Source organism: Poromitra crassiceps, assembly GCF_964638095.1.
Source record: "Poromitra crassiceps genome assembly, chromosome: 2".
Classification (NCBI taxonomy): Eukaryota; Metazoa; Chordata; class Actinopteri; order Beryciformes; family Melamphaidae; genus Poromitra; species Poromitra crassiceps.
Genome location: NC_139624.1, coordinates 92,090,864 through 92,117,945, shown reverse-complemented (window position 1 = coordinate 92,117,945; position 27,082 = coordinate 92,090,864). Strand labels below are relative to the sequence as shown.

Here is a 27,082-nt window from a genome sequence, read left to right as displayed (position 1 = left end):
TGACGTTTTACTATCGCGAAATTTCGTGGGACGATATATTGTGACACCCCTATCCACTACACATTTAAACTGTCGTTTATATATTTCAACTGTATTTTTCTATGGAAAGTCTTTATCCTCGGGGAACATAACCTGACAGAACCATGTTTCTATTAAAAAAAGGTCATATTTGGAGATAGAAGAGTTTCTGCAGGAGAGAGACCTCTTGTTCTGTCAAACTTTATACCATCCCAAAACTTTGGGGATTTTTTTTTTTATCGCTTCTTTGGGACAAGAGCTATACGTCTTTCTGCCAGAGGGGACGAAGGCGTAATATTTGTCCTCGCCCTCCAGTCAGGCTTCATACATGTATTTTGCTCTGTTTTACATCCTCCATACATGTGCACATCTGCTGCTGTGCCTGCACTCTGCCGGAAAATGGAAAAGTGAACTGAAGAACTGAAGCTGATTGAAGAGGAGAGGATGGAGAAGATGAAGGGAAAAGAATGCCAAAAGAACAAAGAGAGAAAAGAAAAGAAGTGAAGATGAAGAGCAGAGCAGACTGAGGGTGTCGATGATACGCCGATGACATGCTGCTCTCCTATTGATCTGTCTGAGGCTGCCCAGGTGTCTTCTGATCACTTATCGCGACCCCTGGTGACCCCGGCACTCCACCGCACATCCTGAGAGAATGGAGGCCTTGTCTTTTAACTGTGTGTGTGTGTGTGTGTGTGTGTGTGTGTGTGTGTGTGCATGCATGTGCGTGTGTGTGTATGTGTGTGCGTGCGTGCATGTGTGTGTGTGTCAAGCAGATGTCTGGCCATCCTGTCTTCTCTCATCAGTGTAATGACTGTATGATGATGGGGAGTGCTGATAGTGAATTAACCCTAACTCACTATCACACAAAAAAGTGGAAGATAAGATTGTTTAGTTTAGTTTTAGTTTTATTTATTTCCACATTTAAAAACAGAAAGGGACAAAAATAAAAAATAATGCAAACAACAAAATAATGTGCAGGTAGAGACAGGAAACCCTGGATGGGCTTATACTGGATCTCTACCTCAGAAAACCAAATCATAATAATGCATACAAAGCATACAATACAACAGAAAGAAGAGAAAGGAAACGGCAACAACAATGATAATATTGCTGCCTGAGGAAGAGTTTACTCGAAGCATGTTGCAAGTGGTCTGCATGTATGTCAAGCCTGTTTGTGTGTGAAAGCCTACAAAACTCTGTAGGGTGTGTACTTTAAGGCAATAAACAAGTGATGCTTGCATTATACAGCGGCTTCCCTCTTCATCCTTTATATTTTGAGTGCTTATGTATACATACATACATATATACATACGTGTGTGTGTGTGTGTGTGTGTGTGTGTGTGTGTGTGTGTGTGTGTATACACACACACACGCACACACACATTAGGCATATCGCGCGCTATGCAGCCTCGCCCGTCCTGCAGCTCCCTGAGCTGGCCCTGCAGCTCACATACGCAGCTCAGCCGATGCGCGGCCTCGCCCATCCTGCAGCTTGGCTGCTGCGTGGCCTTGCCTGCCCTATTGGCATGCGCGCAATATATCCCCCTCTCTCTCTCCCTCAGTCTCTCTCCCTCTCCTCTCTCCCCTCTCTCTCTCCCCCTCCCTCAGTCTCTCTTGTCAGTCTCAGACTGATGACATCACTAATGACATCATTACTGAACTATAGCCTCAGCCTTAGGGCAATTAATCTGCCCTAATTAAAAAACCCGGTCTCCGTCACCGCACGGGTGCTCTTTTAATTCACTGACATCACTGATGACATCACATCACATCATTAGGTAATCAGGGCAATCACCAAATAAAAAAATCTGGCTTCGTCAGGTCACCCGCACGGGTGCTCTTTACACCCCCTGAAGGTTTCAGCCAGATCGCACGTAAAACGGCACAGCCGTGGCCGGCCGAATTTCACGCACACGCACACACACACACACACACACACACACACACACACACACACACACTTGCCAAATTATAATAAGAAGATAGATAATAATGTTACTAAATCTATATAAATGTTAATAATAGCATCATAAACATGTTTATTGTTAGATGACATTTATAAGCACTCAAAAATGTGTTTATAGACTGCTTAATAATGTTAATAAAAGCCTTATGAATCTCTTATGATAGCGGACTCGTGGGGACCCCCTGTGAGTTAGGCCCCCTTGGCCTGGAACATGACATCCTGGAATGATGACATCACTGATGACATCATCACTGAACTAATTAGCCTCAGCCACGAAGAATGACATCACTGAAATTCTGCTCTCATACGCGCGCGCGCGCGTGCACACACGCACGCACACACACACACACACACACACACACTTCTCATTCTTATTAAAGGATGGATTCAAACCCACGCTCTCCCGCTTCCAAAGCACACACACTAACAGCAACACCAAGAGACCTAGCTCCCTTGGTGGGGCTGGTTAACCAGCCTTTCTACTGGGGAGTACCACGCTACACACTCAGGACTCAGGTTCTCTGGTGACTGATTCACTCACTCACACACTTATACTTTTTACACTAGATCTATTTTTTCTCTGAAAGTTTTCAAGTTCAAATTTATTTATGTACTATCTCTTCCCTTCTTCTTTCCTCCATTAATCTCCTCTCTTGGCTCCTTCTCTCCTCTCCTCTTTGATTTGCTCTCCTCCACCTCTATGTATTAGGTCATTTGTGAGAAGATCTTCAGGCCGTGGTTTTCTCCAACTCTGCTCGGAGCCAAGGCAGGACTGCCTCTACTGGTGCGTGCTGCTTTGCCACCATTTGTTCAATTATAATGGGGCTCATTGACATCCTGCAGAGATTGTACTCTGTAATGAACGCAATACAAAATGCTGCAAAGTAGAACACTTAAAACACACTTAAAATTGCGGACCACAAAACATGCTCAAGTACACAAAAAAGCTATTCTACTGCAGTTCTCCCTGGTCTGAACCCTCAGGTGCAGAGTGCTTTTTAATTCATTCATTCCATAAAATGGCAGCTGGCCAGCCTCCTCTCCCTTCCGTCCGAGGAGTCTGGTGCTGCAGGTCTCCATAACTGGGATAAACCCTCCTCTGCTCTACTCTGCCCTCCCATTGGAGCGACTGTTTCGGTGGCAGCCGGATGTCCGCTCCCGGCTTATTACAAGCTCTGTCATTGCCCCGACCATGTCAATCAGAGCGGCTTCCGCTCCCTCCTCCCTGTGTGTTGTGTCGCTGTAAATAGTGCCCTGCCCCCGCAGTGAAAACAACAACGCTAACTAGGCAGAAACCTACACGCTAGCTCATTGCTACACGCTGAAAACAGCAAGTTGGATTGTTTGAAACTGTTTTCCAAGGGCACTGCCGCTAAGCGCCGCCCATCGCAATCCCACTATGGAGACCTGCGGCGCCAGACTCCTCAGACGGAAGGGAGAGGAGGCTGAAGGGAGAGGAGGCTGAAGGGAGAGGAGGCTGAAGGGAGGGGAGGCTGAAGGGAGAGGCTGAAGGGAGAGGAGGCTGAAGGGAGAGGAGGCTGAAGGGAGAGGAGGGTGAAGGGAGAGGAGGCTGAAGGGAGGAGGAGGCTGAAGGGAGAGGAGGCTGTAGGGAGAGGAGGCTGAAGGGAGAGGAGACTGAAGAGAGAGGAGGCTGAAGGGAGAGGAGGCTGAAGGGAGAGGAGGCTGAAGGGAGAGGAGGCTGAAGGGAGAGGAGGGTGAAGGGAGAGGAGGCTGAAGGGAGAGGAGGCTGAAGGGAGAGGAGGCTGAAGGGAGGAGGAGGCTGAAGGGAGAGGAGGCTGAAGGGAGAGGAGGCTGAAGGGAGAGGAGACTGAAGGGAGAGGAGGCTGAAGGGAGAGGAGGCTGAAGGGAGAGGCTGAAGGGAGAGGAGGCTGAAGGGAGAGGAGGCTGAAGGGAGAGGAGGCTGAAGGGAGAGGCTGAAGGGAGAGGAGGCTGAAGGGAGAGGAGGCTGAAGGGAGAGGAGGCTGAAGGGAGAGGAGGCTGAAGGGAGAGGAGGCTGAAGGGAGGGAAGGCTGAAGGGAGAGGAGGCTGAAGGGAGAGGAGGCTGAAGGGAGAGGAGGCTGAAGGGAGGAGGAGGCTGAAGGGAGGGAAGGCTGAAGGGAGAGAAGGCTGAAGGGAGGGGAGGCTGAAGGGAAATGAGACTGAAGGGAGAGGAGGCTGAAGGGATGAGGAGGCTGAAGGGAGGGGAGGCTGAAGGGAGAGGAGGCTGAAGGGATGAGGAGGCTGAAGGGAAAGGAGACTGAAGGGAGAGGAGGCTGAAGGGAGGGAAGGCTGAAAGGAGGGGAGGCTGAAAGGAGGGGAGGCTGAAGGGAAAGGAGACTGAAGGGAGAGGAGGCTGAAGGGAGAGGAGACTGAAGGGAGAGGAGGCTGAAGGGAGGGGAGGCTGAAGGGAGAGGAGGCTGAAGGGAGAGGAGGCTGAAGGGAGGGGAGGCTGAAGGGAGAGGAGGCTGAAGGGAGGGGAGGCTGAAGGGAAAGGAGACTGAAGGGAGAGGAGGCTGAAGGGAGGGGAGGCTGAAGGGAGAGGAGGCTGAAGGGAGGGAAGGCTGAAGGGAGAGGAGGCTGAAGGGAGAGGCTGAAGGGAGAGGAGACTGAAGGGAGAGGAGGCTGAAGGGAGGAGGAGGCTGAAGGGAGAGGCTGAAGGGAGAGGAGACTGAAGGGAGAGGAGGCTGAAGGGAGGAGGAGGCTGAAGGGAGAGGAGACTGAAGGGAGAGGAGGCTGAAGGGAGAGGAGGCTGAAGGGAGAGGAGACTGAAGGGAGAGGAGGCTGAAGGGAGAGGAGGCTGAAGGGAGGGAAGGCTGAAAGGAGGGGAGGCTGAAGGGAGAGGCTGAAGGGAGAGGAGGCTGAAGGGAGAGGAGGCTGAAAGGAGAGGAGGCTGAAGGGAGGAGGAGGCTGAAGGGAGAGGAGGCTGAAGGGAGAGGCTGAAGGGAGAGGAGACTGAAGGGAGAGGAGGCTGAAAGGAGAGGAGGCTGAAGGGAGGAGGAGGCTGAAGGGAGGAGGAGGCTGAAGGGAGGAGGAGGCTGAAGGGAGGAGGAGGCTGAAGGGAGAGGCTGAAGGGATGAGGAGGCTGGCCAGTGAGACTACAAGGCGTGTGACAAAGCCAGGTTCTACATTACAACTTGGGAGTGAGAACGGGCTGAAATGTCTGGATTGCAAATGTAAACAGTTGTGTCGTTTCTCAACAGGTGGAGCTGCAGAGAGCAGTGCAGGAGTGTTCAGAAACATACGGCGGTGAAGATAAAGAAGAGGAAGGAGGAGGAGAGAAAGGGCGTGGCAAAGACATCCACCAGCGCCTCCTCAACATCCTGACACGCCTTCTCCAAGAGGGAGGGGTTTCGAGTGAAGGGGGAGGGGCTTGGGAAGGAAAAGGCCACACCCACACTGCACTGAACTTCTGAGGAGCTGAACTGAACGTGAACTGAACAGCTCCACAGTAGGGACTTTGGAAGGGACCTAGGGAAGATGAGAATGTTTCATCAAGCTGCTGCACTGCAACTTCTCATTAACACATACGTGACCTCGCTAACCTTTTGTAGGATTAAAAACACAGGCATTTGCATTCCAAGAACGGCTCTTGTGCAACTTTTCCACTATAAACCCATGAAGGGTGTAGGGAAAACCGGGACGTCATGCCTCATGTGTTGCATCTAGCCAGAGACTTTTCAATATAGAGACAGTTCAACTTCTAGTCACTTCCTGTATCTGTTTCGCCACTGCCACATCCCCTTAGGAGACTGGTCAGCCAATGAATTTTTATACCATTGACAGACAGCCAATCACAAGCTGATGACCACACCCATTTAGGGGACTGGAAGAGCAGCATTTCCTACTATTGGCGGAGCCTGGAGTGCATTGTCTCTATATTGAATTGTCTCTGATCTAGCCCAGCACTCCTTGACTTCAAAGTGAAATGTCCCATTATGGTTGCCTCGGTCCAGACCCACTCCACCGACTTGAGTTTTGACTGCTTCTGGTCTGTCATCATGGCAACAGCGATTTCCTCAGTCGAAAAAGCGACCGGTCCAATGAGTGCAGAGGGGGACTAACAATTATCCAATCAGCTGCAATAAACAGCACAACAGGCGGGAAAAACGCCGTTGTCAAGCTGTTTCCTGTCAAGTGTGCCGAGGAGTAATAACAACAATGAGATAGACACTGCTATCAAGGCTGTTCTACAGTAAATTGATTAAAAGTACCACTTACTTTTAAATCTGTACAGCACTCTGCTTTGAAGATATTTATTCAAAGGATTTTTTTTTTGCGTTCTCCCCACTGGATTAGATTCAGGTGGATAAGATGGTATCTTGTGATTGGTTAGGGTTAGAGTGGAGGCAATGTCAGACTACAAGATGGAAATGGAGTAAAACAAGTTGACAATTCAGTCTGACCATTATGAGGCAAACGTGGTCAGGATGTAAAGTACTGTTGTACTTCTTAGGTGGCTTTGACACATTGCTTCGTGCAAACTTTACAGTACGAACTCTTTGCTAAGTTTGGATCATTTAATCAAGTGTGAACACGCAATGTGGACATTTGGAATTTCCCCAAGTGATCTGAAATCTCACTAGAGAAAACCTACCAGCTGCCCCCTAGGGCAGAACTAAGGAAGCATAGCAGAAGATTGCATCATAGCGTCGCCAAATTAAAATTCCCCTGGAATACAGACATATATCAGTCAAAGTGTAGCATTATAAAAATGAGAACACTCTGAGTGCCATTGTAGTTGGATTTTTTTTGTAATCCTACAAAAATCTGTCCAACAGGTCCGCTTGCTATATTAGGCAATGTGAAGCGTACCGGAAGACAATGTAAGAAACTCATAAACTCTGGTTCGGCCTTTATAAAGACTATTACAACGTGACTTTTTCAGCATGGGACCTAAAGGAGAAATGTTATCCTCATCCTGGACATTGACACTCATATACTGTACGTGTTGGCAGACCGTAAGAACTTTATGCCAGTCAGCCATCTTCAGCTCCTGACCTCATATTTAAGACACGACTGAGTGGAGTTTCAGAGCAATTTTGTAAGAGAAAGAGCTTGGGAATGCCGCAAGTGTCTTCTCAGCTCTCCAGCAGTGGACTATATGGACTTGTTGTTTATTGTCTGTGTTTCAACCTTTATTTGACCAGATAGTCTCAGTGAGATATAAATGTTTTCTCTTTCAAAGAGAGATCAAGGTAAGAAAACAAAGCATACATACTGTAGACAAGATGTAATGTACAGAGAATAAGTAAAAAATATAATAATGAATAACTTCACTTAATTAATGTGCAATAACTTTCATGATCCCCCCCAGGCTTTCTAGATTGATGGCATAATGGATACTGGATATTGATTAGGATTCAACTGATTTGATTGGTTTTTAAAGACTGAGACCAATATTTTTGGAATAAAGCTGTGGATATTTCAATTTGAACAATATAGTGATAAAAAAAAATCCAACAACAACATTTTCTTCAGAAGTTTATTAGCCTATATGCATTAAAATTCAGGTTTCATGGGCTTTACAAACTGAAACCGATTAAGCTGCGAGTAAAATCATTCATTCACAATTAGTGAGTGCTAATACATTGATCATTATCTGATTGATGGAGTTACCAGATTATTCAAGTAGTTATGTCAACAGCATAGTCCAGATTATTCCAATGGTCATGTCAACATCATAGTCCAGAGATTATTTATATACATGCATACATGCATGCTGTAATCCCCATCGCATCATATACCAATAACACTGTATTCTTTATCAAACAAAATACTCTTAATCTAGCCTATTTTGTTAAATGTACAATATATAATTTTCTGCCGCTAGGGGTCTCACACTCAAAACAATAACAGAAGATAGGGTGTCATGGCATCGTGCAGTAGCATGGAATTATGCGAGCCGTTTTATGAGATTAGGATTCCCTCAGTGTTCATTGTTCACAAGGTTTTTACCGGGAGCCGATACCCGCAGAAGTCTCCTCCTCTCTGAAAACAAACAGACTCTCTAATTACAACAGGTCAAAATGCTGAAGAAAGAAACTTCACGTTAAAATTATTGTTTCCACAAATGGAATTTGGCGGTGCTCGAGCGCTGCAAGCCGCGCTGTTGCTAACGTTAGCTCAGCTTGTTTCTATGTGCTCAGCTTGTTTCAAAGCTTTGGATTCATTCGTGTTCATCGTTCACAAGGTTTCTACTGCAAGCCGGATTATACTAGACTCCCCTCCTCTCCTAAACAAACAGACTGGAATTAAAATGGGCAAAAAACACTAAATGAACAGTTTGTTAAAACTCACAATTTTTCCAATGGAGTTCGGTGGATACAGGACGTCAGCAAGGCGAGCTGTTTACTTGGGTCCTCTAACGTAACTAACATTAACTTATAAGATCCGGACCTCCGATGACTAAAATCAGTCATCCAGTCAAAAGATATAGTTAAAAATTACCAATATCTAAAAGATTACAGTGATGTGACTTGAAAAAGTAAGAAAATAGTCTAGAATTGCCCAGAGAATCCAAGTGACAGCTGGCGCTCTGTGATGACATCATCTACAAAAAGCGAGTCGCTCAAACGGTCCGTGTCATTGATATAATATAATAAAATTATGGATTTCTCTGGGTTTGAGCACTTTTGAAAACATTTGGGATAATGTAAGTGCACAACTAAAGAATATATATAACATAGGTCTACACGTTTTTAGATATTTTTATGCTATAATAATATAATACTAATAAAGCTTTTATCCTTTCAAAATCATGCATTCAAAAGTTTGCCCTGTCACCCCACTGATCTGCAGTGCCAGTGATAATTTCATCTCTCTCTCTCTCTTTCTCTCTGGCAGAAGAAAATGGATACTGACAATTCTCTAATGAATTGGAGGATGAATAAGTTTGGATTTAATATAGATAATCAATTAGAAACTAATAACAAAATTGTGATAATGAAAATTGGTGCTGATGGAACGATATTCCATTTGAAACACATCAAAGGTCTGCCGCAGTTACGCAGTGAATATCCCGATGGTGTTATCAATCAATCGATATCCTTTATTTAACCAGGTAAAAAAAAAAAAAAAAAAATCATTGAGATTAAAACCTCTTTTCCAAGAGCGACCTGGCCAAAACGGCAGCATAAAGACAGTTGCATCAATACACACAAACACAAAATAAACAGATAAAATACAGTCAGTCACACACTCAGGAAACAATAGTTAGGTTACACCGTGACCGCAGGGCAATCACAAGAGCCAAGAGAACTCATTTCTCTGTCTCTTAAGATTTACCTGAATTCCCCCAGAGTTATAAGATTAGATCATTTCAAGTCCTTCTGCACATCATTCCAGGTAGAGGGGGCAGACAATTTAAAAGCCTTTTTACCCAGTTCAGTTCTGACTCTAGGGACCTGCATCTGAATGATGTCTTGAGAGCGCAGGCCATAATGGCTGAGGTTTCTACACATATGTAAACACAGATATGTAGGAAGAAGCCCAAGAATAGATTTATAGATAAAAGTCAGCCAGTGAGAGAGTCTACGGACAGATAGAGATGGACAATTTGCAACAGTATACAAAGTACAATGATGTACACGATAGCTGCAGTTAGTCATAAAACGCAAAGCACAGGGGTACACCGTGTCCAGTTTCTTTAAGTACTGGTCAGGAGCATTCATGAAAAGCAGATCTCCATAATCCAACAAGGGTAGAAAAGTTGTCGTGATCAAGTGTTTCCTGACTTGAGATGAGAAACACGATTTATTTCTAAAAAAAAAAAAATAATAATAAAAATGTCCCAAAGTGTGCGCTTACTGTAATTAGACGTTTCGTTATAGACCATATTCCCAGCGCGGCCATCTTGGAATGACGTCACCTGCTGGTTGGGAAGGCAATGAGACTCTTATCCAAAACCTTGTCTGAACATGGAGCAGTAGAACAAAAGTTTGAGTTCTGTCACACCAATTTAATTTGATCACATCGATAAATGGGCAGATGAATGTGTACACTATACAGGATAAAAAAAATGGCTACAGCAACTGGATCGAGTCTTATCCACGATATTCAAGGAAGCGCAGCCGATGGTCTAAATTGTAAACTGCAGTACACCCTTGCACCACTGAGCACCGAACCGATACAACTGGCGCTGTGGAGCAGTGAACCCGAAATGACACAGTCGAAGAAGGCTGTGTTTGAGCTTAAACTTAGGCACTGGCATGTGAATAAGTGCACGGTATTGGAAACTATGCAATATTTGGGAATACCATGGCACCCAAATGTTGGATAACAATATTGTGTCAGAGGTGACACCTCTGACAACTTTAGTAGCGCTAACACTGACGCTAGCGTTAGCACCTTAGACAGACCCATGATAAGGGACCCTGTGGCCTCAGTGACTTCCAGGACTCCTCACATGCCTCACCCAGCTGCTGATGGACACATGGCCTCTTGGGGCTTCGAGCGCTCAGTATGTCAGTAAGAAGACAGCTGTGCTCTCAGCTCCGTCCACAGGCACCATCTTCAGTCTAGTCTGACTGCCTGGAAGCAGGCTGCGGGACTAAGATCTGCCATTGGTGCCGCCCATTTCAGTCGGCAGCCGAAGAAAATCCCTTTCCGCTCCCTGCCTGCTCTGCTATTGGCTCCGACCAGCTCCGACCGACCGGCGGCGACCACATTTTTTGGATTCCCTTTCCACTTCCTTCGTGTCAAATCTGTCGATCTCAAATGCCTCCGCCGCTGTGAAACAACAACGTTAGCTCGTTACAACATGCTGAAATGGCAAGTTGAAGGATAATTTCGTTAAGTTATCCTTTAAGTGTTGACGAAGATTTGGATTGTGCAATAAAGCAGGCCTGCTTGGTACTTTCGGTGGATGGTTGTAAAGGTAACAGAGCCTTTTCTCCCGCTAGCCCAGAGAGGACACATTACCAGCCAGACTCTTTCCCGGTGCAGGGAGAGTTGGGCAAGCGAGACTACCTTCAGTCTAATGGAGAACCAGGAGGACTGGAGAAGGATCCGTTTAGACCCAGGAGTTCCCAGGAACAACTCTGGGCCATGAAGCAAATTGAACATAGTGGCCAAGCTCGGTATTGCAAGTGACCCAGAAACAGAAATTCCCATTCACTCACATGGGGAAAACAGAAGCTGTAAAACTGGGGGGGGGGGGGGGGGGGGATTCTGGGTATTACTTCCAATCAAAAACGACTCTTTGAGTTATCAAGTTTTATATTATGAGACAATTTATTCTCCAGAATCCACGAAGAGCCGTGTTCAAAAATGCTTCATGTGAGCAGCTTACGTTCGAATGAATGGGCGGCCATTTTTCCATTCAGCCTCCAGTTAGCCGAAGTAGGCTATAACATATAACGTTACAATTAAATCCATACACAGAACTTTTAAACTGTTTATGAAATACTGGTGCCTCTAAATGACCTACAGTGTACATGGGCAAATGTGACAATCGGCCAGGAGAATGGATATCACTTTGTTGTTAGTCAAACTCACATGCATGCGCTGCGCGAGGGACGGGGGTTGCGCTACAGGGAGAAGTGAAGCCTCTACCCCGGCAGCCTCTCACCAGGCAAGACCGCGGCTTCACTAATCCCCGCCTGCGGCCTAGCGGAGCCGACGCTGCACACAACTACAAAGGGCTTCCCGAGGAGAGGATTTTTTTCTCTCTCAAAACAATTGAAAACCACCGCCATGTTAAAGCTGAGTAAGGAGATCGATTTTATTTCACCAGAGCCGAAGGCAGCAACACAAAAGACTGATGGAAATAACATAACAGAAGAGAAGGTAAGCCCCACTAAACTGGTATGCAGCATTGACAGTCAGTAGATAGAGTAAACATGATTCTGCCTGACCAATCAGTCGTCTACAGTGTTTTCACGTCACCGTATGAACCCGGGTTCACAGCGCTAGAACCTCAACAAAGCAGGGACCAAAACTAGCACGACTCAGCCCCGACTCAACCCGGGCTGTCCACGTTTTTGATCGGTGGAATGAGACAAAAAAGCGAGACGAGCTGGGCGGGGCCGCGTTGATACCAGCGGTGGAAATAGGCCACAAGTGTCAGTGTGAGAGAGAGAGAGAGAGAGAGAGAGAGAGAGAGAGGGAATGCCTTGACTCACCATGGGATAGGATAGACAGTGTAAGATCACGTCCAACTGCAACACTCTTCTCTCTCTAGTACAGCAGATAAGCTCCGATTAATACAATTGTGCACTTCTTGAGAGAATCATGAAATTGGCCACCATCCCCCCAGGTCTAATGTTCAAATGTGCTCCTAACTAGGGATGCACCGATTGCGATTTTGTTGGCCGATTCCGATTTCCGATTTTTGAATAGTCTGACTTGCCGATACCGATTTTTGCCGATTCCGATTTTCTTTCTAAGAACAATAATTGACGGGTTATTTTTTGACGTTTTTTTTTTTTTTTTTACTTTGCTTTAATAGAAAATTAACATTCATGTCACATTTCTTATCATTTGCATGAGGTAGGACGATCTCACTCAAAAACATCTCAAAATAAAAGTGTTCCAGGTTACTGGACAGAGCTGTTCTTTTTTGTGTAAATACAATGAATATAAAACAATTAATTCCAGTATATCCCACAGCTATCATGCATTTACTTTTCCAAAAGAAAAAACGTGCAACAGAACAGGGGCTTCAGATGGAAAGTAGCCTATGGCTGAATCTGTTACAAAGCATATCTTCCCCTATAGGGTTTAATGTTTTTTTTGTATATGTCCCTGCCAAATAAACGAATAAAATAAAATAAATAAACGTCAAAATGTTATCGATGGACAAGGAGTTTATAGCCTATAGGTCTGGAGCCCAGAGACCTTCGAAGCCATGCCCACTCTACAGTTGTGGATTTGGCTGTTATTGAGTAGCCTAGATGAGGAAATGAGTTTGAGTTGACTCAGTTTGAATATCGTAGTTTACACACAGTCCGTTTTTTTTAATCCGCCATTCGAAAAAAAATCATCTCGCACAGTAAACCTTGCACACTGGTCCGATGCGTTTTATTATTATGTTCGTCGTTCTATTCGCAATACGAAACAAAAGTCCTCTCCTGTATCCACGTTACAACGTGACTGGCAGATAGCAGCAGCAGCAGCAGGCAGCGGTGATGTGGAGTGCAGCTGGTCGCGGAAGAGGGGTGAGGTGAAGCGAGCCGCTCAGACTGGACTGGAGTGGACTCCAAACAACCTACCCGGCCCCTCCAGTCCGCGGCTCCACACTGACGAAGACATGCTGTGGCATGTGTGTAGTGGCAGCTTTTGTTTAGGCTGCAACTCATCCGTCGGTCTCGCTGCTTTTGGGTGCGCGCACGTCACTTGAAAATCGACTCACAGAATCGGCATTTTAGAGTGACCAGCGCAGATCACCGATCGAGGCCGATCACGTGGAAATCGGCCATTTCCGGTCACGTGCCGATCGATCGGTGCATCCCTACTCCTAACACATAATCTAGCCCAGATTTGAAAGGTCTAAGTGTAATGGTCTTTGAACTGGACCTGATGTTATGCGGTCTAGGTAGGGAAAAAACAATGAAATCTCCCATTTTTGCATTTTCACAGAATAGGATAAAAGATTCACAAATCTGAAAGTGTTTCTTGGTGAGAGTGTAGGGTCCTCATGGTAATCTAGCACAGATTTGAAAGGTCTATGTAATGGTTGGAAAAAAATCTCACATCCCCCCACATCTGAAAATAAACCTTATGATATTCACTCACTATGTTAGAAATTGCATGTTTTTTTTTAAAGTGCAAACTAAGGCCTTGGCCACACTGATCCGTGGTGTCTGTCCGTGTGCGTTCATTTCTCTGTTCACTTCCATTCATTTTCAATGACAGCTGTCCGACTGTCCGTGGAGCACTCAGAAGCGTACGTATCCAGAAAATGTCCATATGTTTTGATGGACAGAAAGTTGAAGAGGGATGAACTTTTTCTGGATGGACGTATCGGATGGTCGGATAGTCACTGTCTGATTTCACCGTCTAATCTGGTCATTCAGTAGCATTTTATTGCTACATAAGTAACGTAGCCCACAGAGCTAACAGCTAAGAGCTGACACCAGCTTTCTTCTTCTCTCGGTTTATAGGCGGGTCGCTGACACCTTCAAGGTGCTTACCGCCACCTGCTCTACGAGTAGGTTACTTGTACATGCAACGGACATGCATCTATCCGTCTATCCGTTCTGTGCATTTTCTGACGGATCAGTGTGGCCAAGGCCTAACTGAAGCAGTCGTGCACATCCATCAAAATGAAGCAAGTGCAGGAACCAAAAAACAGTATACAAAGAAAGAACAAAGAAGGTCGGCACACTGTAGCTCCTGTTATCTTATTTATTTAGCCATCCACAAACAGGTGACGTTTCGAGCGACTGCTCTTCTTGGAATTGAGGTCAAATCTCACTTCCCTCCACATCTGAAAGTAAACCTTATGGTATTCACTCACTATCTGAGAAATGTCATCTTTCTTTCAAAAGGTTGTGCTTATCCGCTGCACTACCGAGGTTCTCTCCCTCTCTCTCTCTCCCTCTACTAGAACAGTTTCCAAATCTTCTCCAGCTGCTTCTCTACAGCTTTCAAAATCATTTGCAGTTTGGGTTTTAATGCGCTGTGTGTGTGACTGAGTGGCCTCAAAACCAAACACGTCATTAGTGAGTTTGGACGAATCAAGCGCTCCTCATCTGTTTTACCAAAGTCTTTCATGGATCCAGCGACAGTTGGGCCTGGGACAAAAAGAAAGCGATGTGCAAGGATGTTTTACTTCATTAGACTGTCAAACAAAAAAGGACAGATTTGCTATAAAAGTAAGTTTGGCAGGCGTGGAAAAACAGAATGTATATTTTTTCACACACGCACATGTGTTTCTGGAAATTGCTTTTAGCGGGTTTCATGAGCTAGAGCTAACCGAAGACAAAACATGTCAAACCCCCTCCAATCACTCAGGCCCAAATATAAACTGAAGGTTCCATTTACAGAATAGAGTGAAAGATATGGATGTGAGAAACTTTTACTGGCAAAGCATTTGTGGTTTTTCAAGTTTGAAAAGCCACTACAGTATTTGAATAATTCAGTTTAAAATTGGATCGACCCTCTCTGAGCGTATTGATGTGAGGCAGATGAGGTGAGAAGGAAAAAGCTAGTTTCACCCCCTTGATCATTTAAATAAGGAAATCCAACCCTCCCTCTGTCTTAAAGGGATAGGCCAACTTTTTGTGAGTTTAGGCCATTTGCCATTATTGCCTATATTAAAAGTAAAACATACATGGCTTTATTTTCAATCTGCGTGCAGTACAAACTGTGGCAGAGCCGTCACTGCTAATAGCTTAGCGCTACAATGGCAGTCTATGGGATTTTGGCCTACTCCCATTCAGTCACCCAAAATGCACGACTAGGAAGTTACTTCCTAGTTTGCTATGAGGCGCATGCGCTGTGTGCAGTCATCAGTACAGCGCATGCAGTGTTAATAGGAAGTAACTTCGGTTATACTCCTGTTAGTTCGGTTACTCTTAGTTTAGGTCTCGGTGTGTGGATTTACTACGAAAATGACCGTTAACGTAACTTTATTAACGGATTATTATTTCATCACGTGGTGAGTGCACGAGTCCCAACATGTACATGTGAGTGAGTGTTTTTGGCGCTGTTGGAATGTGCATTTTGGGCAACTGAACGGGAGTAGGCCAAAATCCCATAGACTGCCATTGTAGCGCTAAGCTATTAGCAGTGAGGGCTGTACCACAGTTTGTACTGCACGTAGACGGGAAATAAAGCCATGTACGTTCTAGTTTTAATATAGGCAATATGGCAGATTGCTTAAACTCCCCAAAAAGTTTGCCTATCCCTTTAAAGGTCCATATTCTCCACTCTCCATGTTTTATTTAGTTTCTTGAGTCCATTCAAAGCTGTGTGTGTGTGTGTGTGTGTGTGTGTGTGTGTGTGTGTGTGTGTGTGTGTGACGTATGTATATGTGTGTGTGTGTGTGTGTGTGTGTGTGTAACGTGTATATGTGTGTGTGTGTGTGGTGTCATGAACCAAAAACACTCTCAATCCATTTTGACACGTTCATTTCCCAGAATCTCTGAGTCATAGCCTACCAAGAACAGGCTGTTTCTGTCACCGTGTCTTACAGCCTCCCTCCAGTGTATTTGGTCATGTTTAAGATATGTCATCATGTTGCTGAGTCATGCCCTGCTCTGTTGATTAGCCACACTGTTTGCCACTGTATGTGGTGAAATAACCTCCTTTTGGCCTCAAAGCCTTAAGAATAAGCTGTTGGTAAAAACGGGTGATTAAGTCAGACATTATAGTGGTCTGACGACTGACGTATGATAGAAAAATAGTATGCTTCTAAATTCTACAAAAGCCGGTCCCAGCATGATGTCAGATCCATGGACATTGCATGCAGCAGCACATTGCAGGAGGACATGTTGTTAATTGACTGTGCAGTGTGCAGCCAGAAGCCTAAAGTGGATTTACCCTTTGTGTGCCTGAAACCATGTAAGTCCTTTCACATGTCCTTTTAATGCTCATAGAGCAATGTTCATTATCTTTGTAATCATGGAGATACTGACACTTCAGATTTCAACATTTTAACGGAGGCTTCTGTTGCACAAAGCCACATCGGCTTAATTATTGGTTAATTGGCAGTTGCTTTTACATGCATTGACCTGACATGAGAGAGAGGGGGACAGGGAGAGAGAGATACATGTAGATAGATAGAGAGGAGGGGATAGGGAGAGAGGGGGGTGCTTTTACGCATGGTTTAATGGCGCCTCCGATGCGCAAAAGTCCTGGTTCATCGTTCATCCAGGATTGTTTTCAAGGTGATGGCATTTGATTGTCTGCCCAATTCGGTGTCTATATTTTCAATTCTTTGATTCCTTCTGGGAATCTTTTGCCTTGGAGGGTTTCTCTGCTGACTGCATGGATTTCTTCTGTGCACAATTTACTGTGCGCTTTATCCAAGCAGTAATTCTCAGTCATTTGGTTACAGTAGGCTACATATTCACCTGCCAGACAGGTTCCATAGAAAAAAAATACTTTTAAATCAGCCGTTTGATAAAACTATTTATAAACCTATCAATAAAAATGCTTATAAATGAACCATTTAATAATACAACTGTTAATTAAATTGACAAATGAAAGATGAAAGATGAATTAATGCTGTTGATTTACAATTTAAAATTTACCTTTTTTTATCCATTTTCATATTCTTGCTTATTCATTTTCATATTATTTGTCCTTTGCACAATTCATTTTCGACCTTGTACTTTACCATTGGACAACGGTTACTTAAAGCACAAGAACAAGTGTGGCACACTATACAGATTAGTAACTTGCACCATTAAAAAAGAAAATTGCTATAGACTAGACATGTCACGTGTTTCTAATTTTTACACCATACAGGGGTTAAAAAAAGTATGCGTGTGTTCAGGGACGCATGAAGCTGGGGCTGGACAAGAGCAATGATCCGATGAACTACTACTTCACTTACTGAGCCGACAAGACATCAGAACCATGAAAAACCTGCTACAGCTTTTAGCTGTGAGCTCAAGTCTGGTGAACATAAATGTTGAACCAGACGGACAGACCACACACACACACACACACCCTTGACCTTCAGAGGCGCTGTGAAATATATGATAGAAGATATGTCCCAGGTGGGAATGGAACCCAGGACCTTCTTGCTGTGAGGCGAGAGCGCTACCTACCACTGCGCCGCAGCGCCATCCCTGTCTGGTAGTGATGTGACGTTCGCGAACGATCCGAATCTATCGAACGGCTCTTTGCTATGAACGAAGGGAACCGAGTCCTACTTGAGAGCCGTTCATTTTAATGTTGTGCCCAAATTTCACTGCCTGCCGCTCCCCACCACACACACAGGGTAGACTCTCCCTCTGCTAGTTCGCTGAGCAGGGAGGATATGTGCACTTGTTAATTGCTACCGGCGTAACCGGCCTGGGTGGGCGGACTCAGCTTAATATCAAAACGGGCTACGCAGCGGAGTGTATCTGCCGACTTTCTGGGCAGCGAAGTGTTGCATGAATTGCATTCAAGGAAAGCCAACTTTATTTACACATTTCATAGAAGAAGTAAATTCACTGACTAAATAAGCAGATGATATGGCGTCACCTTGTGTCATGTTTACAATGCAGATCATTGACATAAGGTCTGGAAATACTGTATGAGTAATTTAATGCTGCAGTGCACTGATGCAAAATGAAATAAATAGTGGTGGGTCTAAGATCAAATCTGATCCAAATCTTACCATATCATTATCCTACAGTAGTGATTATTTCGCATATAAACAGTAGTGCCTGCCTCCTAAAAAAAGAAAAAGAAAAAACGAACGAACGAGGAGCCGCTATTTTGAACGGCTCTGGGAAAGGAACGGAGCCATTCCATCTGGCTCCCTTCAAAGAGCAGTGATTCCCATCACTACTGTCTGTCTGGCAGAAAGCCTTCCCGGCTATCTTCTCCCATGTACATGGAGCGCGACACATTTTTGCATCCAGCCTCAAGTGGCCATTTGAGGAACTGCTGTTTTAGGCACTTCCACATTGGCTTTATTTTCCCAAGATGTTTGCTTGCCGCTTGGTGGTGACTGATTGCTTGATTGTTTTCTTCTGTGGTGTCGTTGTTGCATCAAGTTTGTAGATGTTAAACTTTGTGTTGTCAAAGAACAATCTGGGAACGCAGAGTCTATCAGTCTGATGACTAAGACTGTGGGACAGGTTCAATGTGCTGTCATGATGAAAACATGACTTGGACACTTGAATCAACGCTTTGCACTAATTGGCTGCTGTTGTGCTGTGACATCATCAGCACATTACAGCCTGAGCTGACCTGCTGCACTAACTCATGCTAAAGAGCTACAGTGTTTAGTGCTTCATTAAGTCAATAGCTGTAAAACACAGTCACTCGCCCAAGTACTCTTCTTTACTGAGCCCCACTGCTGCCAAAATGCACAGAGAGAGAGAGAGAGAGAGAGGGAGAGAGAAAAGGATAGAGAGGGAGTGAGAGAGAGGGAGAGAATGGAGAGGGAGATAGAGTGAGAGGGAGACAGACAGAGAGGGAGACAGAGTGAGAGAGACAGACAGACAGACAGACAGACAGACAGACAGACAGACAGAGAGGGAGACAGAGTGAGAGAGACAGAGACACAGACAGAAAGGGGGACAGAATGAGAGAGACAGATAGACAGAGAGGGAGACAGAGTGAGAGAGACAGACAGACAGACAGAGAGACAGACAGAGAGGGAGACAGAGTGAGAGAGACAGACAGACAGACAGACAGACAGACAGAGAGACAGACAGACAGACACAGACAGACAGACAGACAGACAGAGAGGGAGACAGAGTGAGAGAGACAGAGACACAGACAGAAAGGGGGACAGAGTGAGAGAGACAGATAGACAGAGAGAGAGACAGAGTGAGTGAGAGAGACAGACAGACAGACAGACAGACAGACAGACAGACAGAGAGGGAGACAGAGTGAGAGAGACAGACAGAGAGAGAGAGAGTGAGAGAGACAGACAGACAGAGAGGGAGACAGAGTGAGAGAGACAGACAGAGAGGGAGACAGAGTGAGAGAGACAGAGAGGGAGACAGAGCGAGAGAGACAGACAGAGAGGGAGACAGAGTGAGAGAGAGAGCGAGAGAGACAGACAGAGAGGGAGACAGAGTGAGAGAGACAGACAGACAGACAGACAGAGGGAGACAGAGTGAGAGACACAGACAGACAGAGAGAGAGAGTGAGAGACACAGACAGACAGAGGGAGACAGAGTGAGAGACACAGACAGACAGACAGACAGAGAGAGAGAGTGAGAGACACAGACAGACAGAGAGAGAGAGACACAGACACACAGAGAGAGTGAGAGACACAGACAGACAGACAGAGAGAGAGAGAGAGAGAGTGAGAGACACAGACAGACAGACAGAGATAGAGAGTGAGAGACACAGACAGACAGACAGACAGACAGACAGAGAGGGGGGGGGGTTAAACGCTGTCAGCTGTGACATTATAGAAATCAGAGTGATAATTCACCTCTCGCTCCACACAGGATCTGAGCCCGTGGGCCGTGACTAATACATGGAAAAAGAGCGAGCCGACCGGAGGGGGGGAGAACACTCGTCTTGGGAATGTTGAGGGAGTGTGAAAGAGAGATTGGGATTTTTCACACTGGGTTCTTTCCTTTGTTAGACATTTTGCTGATGCTTTTTACAGAATCAGTTTCATTTCCTGGTTTCAAAGCTGTCTAACGGGAAACTGATTCTGTAAGGGGAAAAAAGACTAAAATGTATTTTGGGAGCAACCAGAAGCTTTTGAGGGGGTCAAGTTTGATTATTAAGGATTATTATTGTTATTGATTATTATTATTGTCAAGTTAAGGCTAGCAACAGTTGCTGCTGCTCTCCGCTCTATACCTTGTAGGTGAGAGAAGAGAAGATTGCTTATCATGTCGTGAAGGCAGCTGAAATCACTTATTGCAGGTTTAACCTTTACTTTAAAATATCAGGTGATGTTCTTGTCACACAATCCAATTTGTGATGGAGGAACGTTAACGCCATTTTCATATAATTTGTGAGCACGGCACGTAAATCTGCCTTTCACAGTTCAAGCTCATTTTACGACTTTCATGTTCAGGATCGTCTACTGAACATCTCCTGGAAGCAGACACCCCCCCCCCCACACACACAGGAGCAGAGGAGAACAACTGCAGCCAGATGTCAGGAAATTGGTCACATACTTGCAACGGCCTCATGCCATGTAAGAGATCTAGGGAAAGGTCACCTGTAATCGACTGCAGAGGAGAGAGAGGGGGGAGAGGAGAGAGAGAGGGGGGGGGGAGGAGAGAGAGGGGGGGAGAGGAGAGAGAGAGGGGGGGAGAGGAGAGAGAGAGGGGGGCGGAGAGAGAGAGGGGGGGAGGGGAGAGAGAGGGGGGGGAGGAGAGAGAGAGAGGGGGGGAGAGGAGAGAGAGAGGGGGAGAGGAGAGAGAGAGGGGGGGAGGAGAGGGGGGGGCGGAGAGAGAGAGGGGGGAGAGGAGAGAGAGGGGGGGAGGAGAGAGAGAGAGGGGGGGGAGAGAGAGAGAGGAGAAAGAGGGGGGGAGAGGAGAGAGAGGGGGGGCGGAGAGAGAGAGGGGGGAGAGGAGAGAGAGGGGGGGAGGAGAGAGAGAGGGGGGGAGAGGAGAGAGGGGGAGAGAGGGGGGAGAGGAGAGAGAGAGAGGAGAGAGAGAGGGGGGAGAGGAGAGAGAGGGGGGGGGGAGAGAGGGGGGAGAGGAGAGAGAGGGGGGGAGGAGAGAGAGAGGGGGGGAGAGGAGAGGAGAGAGAGAGGGGGGAGAGGAGAGAGGGGGAGAGGAGAGAGGGGGGGAGAGGAGAGAGAGAGGGGGAGAGGAGAGAGGGGGGGAGAGGAGAAAGAGGGGGGAGAGGAGGGGGGAAGGAGAGAGAGAGGGGGGGAGAGGAGAGAGAGAGAGGAGAGAGAGAGGGGGGGATAGGAGAGAGAGAGAGGGTGGAGGAGAGAAGGGGGAGAGGTGAGAGGGGGGGGGAGAGGAGAGAGAAAGGCAGGACGGATAAAGGTTTATACTTAAAACTGCCATATCATACTTTTTTCTTCTTAAAATAACAATAAATCACAATGGTATATTCCATGCCATGACTGTGCTCATGCCTAAATATCAGTTGCACGGGGGCACTGTGGCAGGGGCCATGGTGGTACGGGGGGCACGGCATGTCGTGAAGGCAGCTGAAATCACTTATTGCAGGTTTAACCTTTACTTTAAAATATCAGGTGATGTTCTTGTCACACAATCCAATTTGTGATGGAGGAACGTTAACGCCATTTTCATATAATTTGTGAGCACGGCACGTAAATCTGCCTTTCACAGTTCAAGCTCATTTTACGACTTTCATGTTCAGGATCGTCTACTGAACATCTCCTGGAAGCAGACACCCCCCCCCCACACACACACAGGAGCAGAGGAGAACAACTGCAGCCAGATGTCAGGAAATTGGTCACATACTTGCAACGGCCTCATGCCATGTAAGAGATCTAGGGAAAGGTCACCTGTAATCGACTGCAGAGGAGAGAGAGGGGGGAGAGGAGAGAGAGAGGGGGGGGGGGAGGAGAGAGAGGGGGGGAGAGGAGAGAGAGAGGGGGGGAGAGGAGAGAGAGAGGGGGGCGGAGAGAGAGAGGGGGGGAGGGGAGAGAGAGGGGGGGGAGGAGAGAGAGAGAGGGGGGGAGAGGAGAGAGAGAGGGGGAGAGGAGAGAGAGAGGGGGGGAGGAGAGGGGGGGGCGGAGAGAGAGAGGGGGGAGGAGAGAGGGGGGGAGGAGAGAGAGAGAGGGGGGGGGAGAGAGAGAGGAAAAAGAGGGGGGGAGAGGAGAGAGAGGGGGGGCGGAGAGAGAGAGGGGGGAGAGGAGAGAGAGGGGGGGAGGAGAGAGAGAGGGGGGGAGAGGAGAGAGGGGGAGAGAGGGGGGAGAGGAGAGAGAGAGAGGGAGAGGAGAGAGAGAGGGGGGAGAGGAGAGAGAGGGGGGGGGGAGAGAGGGGGGAGAGGAGAAAGAGGGGGGGAGGAGAGAGAGAGGGGGGGAGAGGAGAGGAGAGAGAGAGGGGGGAGAGGAGAGGGGGGGAGAGGAGAGAGGGGGGGAGAGGAGAGAGAGAGGGGGAGAGGAGAGAGGGGGGGAGAGGAGAAAGAGGGGGGAGAGGAGGGGGGAAGGAGAGAGAGAGGGGGGGAGAGGAGAGAGAGAGAGGAGAGAGAGAGGGGGGGATAGGAGAGAGAGAGAGGGTGGAGGAGAGAAGGGGGAGAGGTGAGAGGGGGGGGGGGGAGGAGAGAGAAAGGCAGGACGGATAAAGGTTTATACTTAAAACTGCCATATCATACTTTTTTCTTCTTAAAATAACAATAAATCACAATGGTATATTCCATGCCATGACTGTGCTCATGCCTAAATATCAGTTGCACGGGGGCACTGTGGCAGGGGCCATGGTGGTACGGGGGGCACGGCGGCACAGTGGTAGTGCTGTCGCCTCACAGCTATTAGGTCCTGGGTTCGACTCCCGCTGGGATGCTCTGGGTGCTGAGGGTGTGTTCCTCCCATGTCTTCAGTGCCTACTGCCCAGGTGGGCTATGTCATTGAATGGGTCTTTCTGTGTGGAGTTTGCATGTTCTCCCCGTGCTCCCTGGGGTTCCTCCATATACAGTATACCGGTAACCCCCAACTAAAAACATGCAGAAGATCGTTGTCTGACCAGCGGCGGTTGGAAGAAGTTGGTCCCCGGGCGCTTCACTGCAGCTGCCCACCTCTCCTGGCCTGAAACATGGAGGACGAGCCAGGATGGGTCAAAAGCGGAGGACAAATTTCAATTGCGTGTGTGGCTGCCATGCACGTGTGTACATGCCAAATGGTGTTTGTGACAAAATAAAGACAGGGTTTGTCTGTCCGGTTTAATCTTAATCAGTTTACATTTTAAGTTTAAAATCCACATGAACCCAAGTGGTGTGAGTGTCGGTGACATATCAGACTGAAAACAGATATTGCCTTAGATGAAAGAGGGTTGAGAGGCAGGCCACAGCGTGTCAATGATTTGATTTGACAGTTCTGGGCACTGGAGTTGGCATTGGCCAATCCCGGAGTGTTCCGCCCCCAGATAAAGCGTGTTCTGGCACTACGCGAGTGGGCCCCGGGAGGGCCGGGCAGCCGGCTGCTTCTGTGCGGACATGGCGAAGCAAGAGTGCTGCCTGCCGACTTGGAGCATCGACTAGCCTAGCCACTAAAAGGTGCAGAACTTCCAAACGGATTTACCTAACACCACAGATCTTTGAAGGGTTGGTGATGGGCCAAGGAAGAACTGATTAACTTTCCACCCCCACTGGCCAAAGCGGGCATAGGAATGGGTGTGGCCAATCACAAAAAGGTGCCTAACTTCCGAACTGATTCACGTTACACCACAAAACTTTGTAGAAAGGTTGGCAGAGGTATGCATTGTACAGAGCACCCTCTAGTTTAGACTGTAAAGCATTATTATTATTATTATTATTATAGTGAAAACCTTAATCTGAAGTGAAACTGTATTCCTTACTTGCCTGTTACTGTTTGCTTCAGGCCTCAGAGCTACAGAGATTTCTGGAAGCCATCAGAGAAGAGAAAGGCTGTCTGGTTTTCTGTAACCTGGACCTCGACATGACCCAGAGGCCCTGCTGTGATGTGTACATTATGTATTTGCAAGTTATCCAGATCTGAGTAAATAGTTCCACATGTTATAGTGGAGAGCTACCAGACCCCCGCTAATTAGAACAGACAATGTATGAACTATAGATTGGATCACTGTTGAGTTATGAGAGAGAGGAGAACAGACCTGAAAATGTTGGGGATTATTAATATAACCAGTCAATTGTCAAGAACAAAATCGTATTTGCAACAAAATGTCAGATTTATTCACTGCAATTCAATTCATTTTGTTAACCCTTTCCCTGCCATTGACGAGATTTTCCATCATGTATGAGAGAACGCTATCCGGCCATGACCGAGAAATTCCAGCAATCTGTGTTTTCACTGTTATATGGTAGGGGACGTTGTTACATATCTTGTCAAATAGCACAGCACTTCAGAGTCCAAAAACAAGTGAAGAGAAGGTCCGCCAGAAACCAGAAGGAGAGGATATGATAGACTGGTATCGATCTGCTTAGGGGACGGCGGGATGCATCGCGAAGAGTCGCAGAGCAGCCTCTCCCAAATGATGGTCTCTGACGAAAAGAAAGAAAGAAAAAAGAAATGCTCAGAAATGACAAAACATTTCTATGTATTTTTTTATGAAAATTACCAAATGTTGATAAAAAAATAATGAAAGAAACATTTTTGTAGCCTAAAAACTGAATCTGTTGTTATTTTGACATATTCACCGTTTACATATTCATAGAACAAAATATTCTGGGGGTCTTGCAAGATTAGTGAATATGATCCAGAAAATGCTCACAGTGGCTGGCAACTTAGTAGTAGAGAGAGTAAATGTTTAAAAATGGAGGCCATGTTTGTGAAATGGGACTCCGTCAGGTGTATTGAGGCATCAGCCCGTATCAAACAGCCCGGCTGAGGCTCAGGGCAACCGTAATGTTACACCAACAGTTAGCTTGACCTCTGACCTCTCTGGGTCAGGAGGCCTGGGGTGAATCGTCTCACTATCCTTTCCTGGATCCTAAAGGACTGTGTGAACTTTGATGACCAGGAGACTCCATCCAATATGCAGATGATGGACAGCTTTGTTTAAAGGGACAGTCGGATGAAAATAAAGACTAGGATGTGACATAATGTACACTCCAAGATAGCACTCCCTACGTGTGCCTCTGTGTTTTGCTCCACAGCAGTCTTTCTTGTTTTGTTTGTAAATATAGTCAGTGCCGGTCTGCCCGCTATACGCTCACTACGCAGCTTGCGTAAGGCCCCCAACACTGTAAAGGCCCCGCAAAATAATAATAATAATAATTGAGCAAAGGAACTTGCATTGATCAGAAATTACAACTAATCGATCCATTGCAACACCAGTGCACAGCAGTCCTGCCATTTTGGCCTGTAGGAGACACCTCTGATTGGCTGCCATGGTTCTGTGCTGTTGTCCCATTGGCCAAAAGCAGCACTGTCAAAAGCAAATGTGTCAACTCTTACCTCTTACCTTCAAGACTCTTTCGGCTGCCCTAGCCTCCCTCCGCCTCCCCCAAAGTGTTGAGCTACTACATGCCAAGTTTGCTGACTGACTGCATGAAAGATGACGCAGATTTATCCCTCTGGCAATAAAAACAGAAGAAAAAAACTTGAAAGTGAACTGTGACAAACAGCGGTCAGGTAGGCGAAACGTGTTCACTCACTCAGTCACCACTGCAATGTCAGTCAATGGTTTGTTGTTGTGACTTCTGCAGCGTTAAGTTGATGCGCTAACGCAGCTTGTAGGCTAATGCATATCTATAGTCTGTCTGTCAGTGTTTGCTTTTGCTAACCTAGCTACCTGCAAAATGACACTAGCATTTAGCAACTTGTGGACTGGATCATTGCATGCCTGATGGATGGATGGATGGATGGATGGGTAGACAGACAGACAGACAGACAGACAGACAGATAGACAGACAGACAGACAGACAGACAGACAGACAGACAGACAGACAGACAGACAGACAGACAGATTCATTGACATTGACTAAATAGTTATTGATTAAATATTAAATAAAAAATGTTGAGCATACTGGACAATATGGATGCACATTGCTCATTAAATAATGACCATCAAGTATTGCAGCCAAGCCATATAAATATTGAACATGTATAACAGGAAGTCTGGTGGAGAACAGTTTGAACAGGGTCAGATGCAACTGATGAATATAACAATAGTGTTCTATAATTTACAGGTTGTATGCTCGGGTTTGTCACACGCACAGATTAAGTTGATCCACAGCCAAGCTCATCCAGCACTAACACAGACCCAGTACAGTCGGCTTCAGCAAGTACTAACAAAGACCCGGTACAGCTTCAGATTGTAGCGGGAGCACTGAGGTGTCAGGTGTGACTGTGTGGCGATGGCAAATGGCCAAGTAGGACCCCCCCCCCCCCCCCACCCCACCCCCCACCCCCATCGTCACCTCTACACATACAGGAGAGGGAGGTAAATATGCTTTTCAGAAAGCTGAAGATAAGGAAAGTGGTCCTGATGCCGTATCACCCTCTGCCCTGAAGCACTGTGCTGACCAGCTGGCTCCAGTATTCACTGACATTTTCAACACCTCATTGGTGACCTGCCACGTACCAGCCTGCTTCAAAACATCAACCATAATCCCCCTCCCAAAAAAGGCAAGGCCTTCGGCACTTAAACACTACAGACCCATCGCCCTGACCTCTGTGGTCATGAAGTCCTTCGAGCGCCTTGTCCTGTCCTACCTTAAATCCATCACAGACCCACTCCTGCTGGACCCCCTACAGTTCGCCTACAGAGCCAACAGGTCAGTAGACGATGCAATAAACATGGCCCTGCACTACATCCTCACCTGGACAATGCAGGAACATATGCCAGGATCCTGTTTGTGGACTTTAGCTTGGCCTTCGACTAGGGGTGG

At 46.5% G+C, this 27,082-nt stretch overlaps 1 protein-coding gene across 1 annotated transcript in view; it reads left to right on the top strand.

Moving 5' to 3' along the window:
- The window catches only part of dipk1c (divergent protein kinase domain 1C), a gene marked incomplete at both ends in the record, with an annotated part of 131,685 nt that extends 126,288 nt beyond the window's left edge, over positions 1–5,397 (top strand). The window contains 2 exons of the mRNA XM_083631949.1: positions 2,694–2,768; positions 5,185–5,397. Coding sequence (XP_083488075.1) covers positions 2,694–2,768; positions 5,185–5,397 — 288 coding nt within the window. The remainder of the gene's footprint in view (positions 1–2,693; positions 2,769–5,184) is intronic.
- Between the last annotated feature and the right edge of the window lie 21,685 nt (positions 5,398–27,082).